Source organism: Physeter macrocephalus, chromosome 19 (genome assembly GCF_002837175.3).
Source record: "Physeter macrocephalus isolate SW-GA chromosome 19, ASM283717v5, whole genome shotgun sequence".
NCBI lineage: Eukaryota > Metazoa > Chordata > Mammalia > Artiodactyla > Physeteridae > Physeter > Physeter macrocephalus.
In genome coordinates, this window is record NC_041232.1 from 70868082 (window position 1) to 70876405 (window position 8324).

The 8324-nt window shown below is 43.8% G+C and overlaps 1 protein-coding gene across 1 annotated transcript in view; it reads left to right on the forward strand.

Moving 5' to 3' along the window:
- The window catches only part of ST8SIA3 (ST8 alpha-N-acetyl-neuraminide alpha-2,8-sialyltransferase 3), a 37919-nt gene extending 30220 nt beyond the window's left edge, over positions 1 to 7699 (forward strand). The window contains 5 exon segments of the mRNA XM_028479949.1: positions 40 to 84; positions 86 to 331; positions 1736 to 1855; positions 4305 to 4862; positions 7417 to 7699. Coding sequence (XP_028335750.1) covers positions 40 to 84; positions 86 to 331; positions 1736 to 1855; positions 4305 to 4862; positions 7417 to 7699 — 1252 coding nt within the window.
- Positions 7700 to 8324: the final 625 nt, after the last annotated feature.

Consider the following 8324-nt stretch of genomic DNA (forward strand, 5'->3'; position numbering starts at 1 on the left):
GGTCCCCTCCCCACCCCCCACCGCCCGGCACATACGCTGACACGCGCGCGCGAACACTCACACACACACTCACACACACTGACACGCCAGCGAGCTGCTGGCCGCTCAATGGAGCGCTTTCCCCGCTTTTCCTGATCCCAACACAGCCCGGGATGAGAAATTGCAAAATGGCCCGGGTCGCCAGTGTGCTGGGGCTGGTTATGCTCAGCGTCGCCCTGCTGATTTTATCGCTCATCAGCTACGTGTCCCTGAAAAAGGAGAACATCTTCACCACTCCCAAGTATGCCAACCCGGGGGCGCCCCGAATGTACATGTTCCACGCGGGATTCCGGTGAGTGCGGGCCTCTGAGCGCCCTCAGGTATCTGGTTTATGGGGGCGGGAGGTCAGAGGGGGGTGTTTTGCCTTCTCCGAGACACTTTGGGCAAGAAAACTGCGTGGTCCTTCCATTCCTCTCTCTCTGATTCTTACACCACCACCCCTCCCGTGCTTTTTTTTAACCCAGAGCCCCTAAAAGCCGTTGTCCTCATCAGTGTGATTGCATTCTCGTATTCTTCTTCGGCATCCCTTCCCCCATTTCAAAAATGGGGGGAGGGTTTAAGGAGAATGATGGTGGAGGGAGAGGCCTTGTGTGTATTTGGGAAGGGGCATGGAGAGATGGACATGCGTTAGGTGGGTGCCTACCCCGCGCCCTTGTCCGCAGACTCCACGGCCGGGCTCCGGGCGGTCCGGGGCGATTTAATGGCGCAGGCGCCGGACTCCTCTTGCGCTCTCCTCCTTTCCTCTCCCCAACCCTTCACCCCATCAAATGATGCGCGGGTCTGTTCTCCTGAAGCCCCTGGGGTATTCGACCTCCATCCTTCCCTCCCTCCCTCCCCCGCACACCGCGCCATCGCCCCCCCGCCCCGCCTTTCCGGGATTTCTGCAATTCCCCCGCCCTCTGCGGGAAGCGAGCCTCCTAAGGGCCGCCTACCCTCGCCCCAGCTCCAAGTCACCGACGGGCGCAAGGCTGGACTGAGAAGGCTCCGGGCGAAGCTTGGCGCAGCTCGTCGAGAGCCTCTGCCCCAGTGCGGCCCCCTAGGAGCTCCCCCAGCAGAGCCTCTGAGGGGCGGGTAGCAAATACCGAGTGCACCCTGTGGTCCAGGCCAGGCCGGAACGCGAAACCTAGAGAAGCCCCACCTGGGCAGAGGAGTGGAGTTGGCCAGCGGCCTCCAGGGGGGGTCCCCAGTCAGGGGACAGGGAGTGTAACCAGACCTAGGCTCGGGAAGGAAGAGGTTAAGGAAGGAGCCACCCCCAGCCTTCCCCTGGGTCTCCGGTTCATCTGCCCTTTCTACGAAAATCAATCCGGCGGACCGCGGGGGCGGCGCGGGTAGGGCGAGCCGGGGTGCGGCCGCTGTCCGCGGTGCTGACTCCCTGGTCCTCTCCGCCCTTCAGCTCCTAGCAGAGCGCCGGGCTCCCGCCCCTGCTCTCCGTAGGACGGCCATTTTATGGTCTTTCCCGCACCCGCAGGGATGGACAATGGAGACGGCTTTCCCTCGTTTCCTTTCTTCCTCCCGGGTGTGTGTGGGGAGCAGAGGTGGACCAGATGAGAAGGGGCTCTGGGGCGGGATGCAGCCAGCACGTGTTCCAGCCGCCCCCCTCCCCGCCCCGCTCCCAACCGGCTGGACTTTAATGGCTACCTTGGCTTCCCCTAGCTGAGGCCAGCACGTTTGTCTGTGTACTCATACTCCTCTCCAGGTCACAGTTTGCGCTGAAGCTTCTAGACCCGTCATTTGTGCCCTTTCCGCATTCTCTGACCCATGAACTCCAAGCCAGACCTAAGTGGACATTTAATCGGACAGCGTTTTTACATCAAAGGTAGGATAGGGGGGAAAGATCGAAAAGGTGTCCTGAATTCTGGAGCTCAAAAACAAAACAAAACGAAATAATACAAAACGACAAAAATCTACACCACCACCACCTCCCCACCCCCCCCAACCCTGCAACCCGAGGTGTATTTGCATTGTCTTCTGGGCCTGACTGAACAAAAGCTGATTAGTAATCTTTTTTAATTTAAATATGTGGTGCCCTCTCATACAAAGAAAACATCAAAAAGACCAATTTGAATAGAAGGGGAAAAAGGTATTTCCAGTATCCTCCCTAACGAGAGCTTAATTGAGCACCATGATGTATAGTTAACATTATGGCTAATACTGCCAAAGCCATTTATTTAAATAAATTTAAAAAGAAAAAGTTAAGTACAAAAATACCACGCAATGCATTTTCATTCCCCGACTAGAAAAAAAATTTTTTTTTAATAAAGTAAAAAAGTATTGTCCCACTGAAACACAGAAGACACTACACTTCATCCCTAACAAATTACTAGTGAAAATCTCGGCCCAAATATATGCAGGTTTTTTATGGTTTTGGTTTTTTACCTGTTTCTTCTCATTAAACTTTTATAGCTTTTAACATATTGTAAAAGCTACCCAACATTGTTCTTAATTGTCTTGTAGCAGCTTCATTTATACATGAAGGAGTTTTTGTGTGATGTGTGTGGGTTTTTGTTTTGTTTTGTTTGTTTGTTTGTTTTTGAGGTGGGGGAAGAAGGATAAGATTTATACAAAAGTATTATTCTCCTCAGTGATATCTGGTCAACTCTCAGCAATCCCAGATAAGTCATTTCTCCTTCCTCTTTAGTGGGATTATTATGCTGCTAAATGGAATGTGAGCCATCTAGTGTATTCATTAGGGGTATGAATACTTATTTTACAAATACTTATTTTACCACTCTATTTAGGGTGTTGTGTTTTGGTCATAGAATTTCTAGTTATTGCACTCTTTTATTTTAATCTAGTGGTGGAATTAAAACAAATTCAGTAGCTATCCATGGTGTCATGAAAATGTTTACTTGAAAGGTTGACACACAGTCACATGATTATGATTAAAAATTTTTAAACATTAATTAGAAGTTAGTCCATGACAATAATTGATTAATTCTAAAACTCTGAAGTTTTTTTTTAACTTTTGTGGTTTTAATCCAATATTAATTTTGTAGACAGCCCAGAAATTTTTCATGGGTCGAATACAGTATACCTTTTCCCCAAACATATTTCTGACTCAATAAAAATATTCTTCCCACACTAGGCCATGTGACCCAAATAACCAGTTAGAACAATATTGCCTTCTCAAAACTTCCCTCCTTTTAATCCACTTCGGTAAGCTTTAATTAACTTTCCCAGTATCACTTTAAACTTACTTTACCTTTGTAACAGTTTGTAATGAACACTGTTAGTAACTTTGGAAGTTCTGGCTTAAAGCTTTCAGTTTATGTTTCTCTGTATTTTGTCAAATGAAGTTATTTTTAAAAAATAAGATTCCAGGTAAAATGATGATATGCAAAACATTTAGTTTCATTCCTGCTACTTTTTTTAGGCAAAAGACACAGGAGGTTCAATGTGGTTTCTTAGAACTGAAGAACCTACTAGCAGAGTAACATATGACCGGTCTCTCTTAAATATTTTAAATAGCAGAGACTTTAAGAGGATATGCTTAATTACACTTAATGCTCAACATGAAAGCAACCAGAAATTAGTGCTAAGTATCACCCTTGCCTTGTTTATCCTCTGAATTCTTAGAATATACACACATTTTCAGGATTTACAATAGCTTCTTTTTCTAAGAATTAGGTTTCTCTAACTTAAATGGGTTTCTATATACTCAAGTAGAAAAATGTTCCTTTTTCATTATATAAAGGACATTAATGAGATTATCATCTCATTTCTATTAAATATTCAACTACACCCACTGCTATTACCATTTTCATATTTTAATAATAGATAGTACCAAACTGACTCATATCTGTTTGGCTCTTATTTGGTTACCAGTGATGTTTGATATTCCTTGAACGCTGCAGTCCAATAGCAAACAAGTAATCCCTAGTTACAAACTCTTAGTCACCAATGTTTGTGCATTAATGTGAGCTCTTTGGGGCCTGTGTAAATTGTCTCCCTGTATTTCCTGGCACAGTTTGGCCTATGCCTCCCCCTTGATCAAATACACTTTTCAGGTAGAGCAGAAAACCAAAGAATTGGCAGCTAAAAACCATAAATTACAACATTTACAAGCTTCAAAGGACTATACCCAGAATTTGAGAGACTAGCACATGTTTGTAAATTTTGAAGCAGTTCTTCCTTCAATTATGAATGTATACTCTTTCTTGGGTTCAGTGCCTATGGTTCTTGTCTAAATGAAATAGCATAAGACATAAGATGGAAAATCAGTTCTTTTGAATGGGATATATTTAATGAATTTCTTTTTATTTTAGGCAAGAAATTCTTCAGCATGTCGATATAATAAAAAATTTTTCTTTGACCAAGAATAGTGTTCGGATTGGACAACTGATGCACTATGATTATTCCAGCCATAAATATGTTTTCTCTATTAGCAATAACTTCCGATCGCTGCTTCCAGATGTGTCACCCATTGTGAATAAGCATTATAATATTTGTGCTGTGGTTGGAAATAGTGGGATCCTGACAGGGAGCCGGTGTGGACAACAAATAGATAAGTCAGATTTTGTTTTCCGTTGCAATTTTGCCCCTACGGAGGCTTTCCAAAGAGATGTTGGAAGGAAAACCAACCTTACCACCTTCAACCCCAGCATCCTGGAAAAATATTACAACAATCTTTTGACCATTCAGGACCGTAACAACTTTTTTCTCAGTTTAAAAAAGCTCGATGGGGCCATTCTTTGGATCCCTGCATTTTTCTTCCACACTTCAGCAACTGTTACCAGGACACTAGTTGACTTTTTTGTTGAACACAGAGGTCAGTTAAAGGTCCAACTGGCTTGGCCTGGAAATATAATGCAACATGTCAACAGGTGTGTATATTTTATTGCCTTTAACTCATACCCTACCAGATGGCAAATCAATATTGTAATCTCTTGGGGGTGGTAGCGAACTGATTAGTTAGATGTTGCAGTTAGCTTAGTACCTTAGAATGAACGCTTGTGTTTTGTAATGAATGAATGGATCATTCTAGGTAAGAAGTTCAGTCTCCTACCCCAGCTGGTAACCAAGTGTCAAACAGAGGGACTGGTGTTTCATCAGCTTCTCCTCTCCGTTCCCTGTCCCCTTCCTTGGTGGTAAGCCTAACAAGCAGTCATGGAAATCACCACAAATCAATAATTTTCTTTTAATGGATAGCCATGTCCCAATAATGCCAATGACTAAAGTGGACAAATCAATTGGTTTTTTTAAAGATGCAGTTGACTTTAAATGTTCCATTTTATTTGATATTTGGGTGTTTTTTAGATGTCCAAGATTAGAAAACCACCTAGACAAATCAAAATTGTATAATCTGCTTTTATTATTTGAGATTTGAGTGCCAAAACATGTGAAAAGTATTTTATCAGTTCATCGTTATCCCTTGTAATTTGAAAGACAGATTAACCAGGATGCAATATTTTTGTCTAGTCCGATGAGTCTTAACTCTGGCTGTACCTTAGAATCACTTGGACAGATTTAAAAAATACTCTCGCCTGGGCTCTAATTCAAGAGATTCTAATGTAATTTGTCTGGTCGGGGAGGAGAGAGGCTCAGGCACTTGGTATGTCTTAATAACTCCCCAGCTGATTCTAATAGCAGCCAGAATTGGGAGCAGGCATTTGTAAAATGCAGGGCATTTTATAAAGCAAGATTAATTGCAGAATTTTTTTCTTTAAATAATCTGAGGAAAGTGCCTCAACTCTAAATTCCCCTATGCGAATAGCCCCAGTGTCCTGACATACTGTCCAGATGTTACCGCAAGTTAGAGTGGGTTCTAGGAGGTCTGGTAAACAAGGATTGTAAAATTTTTATCCCATGGTAGATAAGTACATAGTAGTGTATCCTGTAGTCCTCTAAAGTCTTCCAAATTTAATATCTGTGCAGTTGACCTCTCATAGAAGGAGGAATTATCGTGTAATCAACTGGTATGTTGATCACCCTAACAGGTAGGGTGATGCCAGAATTTACAGTCCACACTGGAACCTTTCCTTTGAAAGAAAAAGGGCACTATTAAGAATTACAACAAAGACAATAGGCAAAAACTGGGACTGTTCCAGTTTCCCAGGATGTATGGTTACCTTCTTAAGAGGTAATATAACCCAACTCCTAAGTTTAAAGATGCATTAACTGAGGTACAAAGAACAAGTTATTTACCCAACATCACTGCCCAAAATGGGCAGAGCCCGAATTAGAAGCCAGGTCTCCTGCCAACCTGCCCTGTGGTCTTTTGACCTCATCGTTTTGCTCCCCTCTTGCTCTATTTGAGTACAGCTGTACCAAAAGAAACATCAGAAGCCATTCTAACTCCTTAGGTAAGAATATTAAAACCAAGTCTGAACTTCTGAATTTCACCTGGAAGGGAAATGTCCACGTGAAGCCTTCAGGTAGTGAAGAAGGAACTGCATGTGATAGAACCTTCAGGAAGCGGCCTGTGTGGCCCCCCTGGCCCCCAGCCTTTCAGCAGCTCGGGCTTGAACATGCTGGTTCAATGAAAACTTGGAGGAAGTACAGTCCATGGAAACTTGATTCATGAACAGTTTGATTATGCCTGCACAGCCAGTCATAATGGCACACGTGTGCACACACACACACACACACACACACACACACACACACACACCCTCCCTCACTCCACAGAAGTCTCAGATATTTGGCAGTTTAGGTAGGAAGGCTTCAAATTACTATCTAAACATGGAAGGAACAACCACCATAATTTAGCATTTTTTAAAATTCAGAAAGTGTGTAAATACTTTTCTTAGGTTCTGGCACGCCAGAGAAGGGCTTGGGAGCATTTGGTTAAGACAAAGGAACAGGGAATGTGATTTTTTTTACGAGCAGGTAGAAAAAAAATAAGGCCCTGCAATCTTTCCAAACCCAAGAAGACAGATTTAATCTCTAAGTTCGGATAAGGAAGTAACAGAGGAGGTCCCCTTTGATTAAACAACCTTCTCCCTAGCCCAAGGGCCCTTTATGTGTGAGAAGCATAGTCATGCTCACTGGTGGGCTTTTATGGCATCACCACTGAGTCAGAGACACCACTCTTTAGGACAACCCAGAGCAGGGATGGCTTCAAACATGTGTGACTTCTATAGTAACACACGAGCGCACGCTTAGAAAGGCCGACGCTTGGTTTAATACTCTGCTGTTGCCCTCTTGAAATTCTCAATAATTTCTGAAGTAAGGGCCCACATTTTCATTTTGCACGGGGTCTCACAAATTATGTAGCCGGTCCTGCCCTGAGGTGTTTTGTGGTCTAAAAGACAGATTCAAAGCAAGTACTGGTTAAGTTACCTGGATAAATTCACTTCCCAAACCAGTCACAGTGACCCATCTGACCAAAACCTTCAACACTGGCCTCTGAATCCACCTGTACTTATTGTTCCACAGGTACTGGAAAAACAAACATTTGTCACCCAAACGGCTGAGCACAGGTATTCTTATGTACACCCTTGCGTCAGCAATATGTGAAGAGATCCACTTGTATGGATTTTGGCCTTTTGGATTTGACCCCAACACAAGGGAAGATCTTCCGTACCATTACTATGACAAAAAAGGAACCAAATTTACTACCAAGTGGCAGGAGTCCCACCAGCTGCCTGCTGAGTTTCAGCTGTTGTACCGAATGCACGGGGAAGGGCTCACCAAGCTGACTCTGTCACGCTGTGCCTAAGAACTGCGAACAGAAAGTGCCAAATGGCTGATTTAAAAGTGCCCCAACTCACACTGAATAGTCGACAGAATAGAACCCTAGAAAACTTCTTATAAGGATTGTCTGCCACTTAAAAGGAAAGATGTCTTCTCCCCCTTTTGCACCGCTCTTTTAAGGGTCTTAGCAGGACAGATGCTTGGAAGCCACCTGACTTAAACTTGATTGATAAAGGGAATGTTGCATTTGGAACTATGCTGCTAACGAAATGGTCTGAAGTATTTTCGTGTTTGTATTTTAATAATAAACTGCCTCCCATTTTTTATGAGGATTAGGGCTGTAGTTTCTGCAGCTGTGCTCAGATACAGTCCTCGTAAACAGAGGCCTCTGGCCAATCTGAGCAGGGTTTCCGTTTTGCCTGGGTGGGATCAGACTCTTTAAAATGATAACATAACAGACTGGCTTGCGTATATTGTCTCTCTCTCTCTCTCTCTCTCTCTCTCTCTCTCTCTCTCTCTCCCCCTCTCCCTCCCCACCCCCCCCAACCACTCCTGTGACCCCCACCCCCACCGTGGAGTTTAATATTTTTGCTAGGAATCCTATTGAAATAGCTTTGCTTGTATGTCTTGCATCTGTAATTGATATGTTC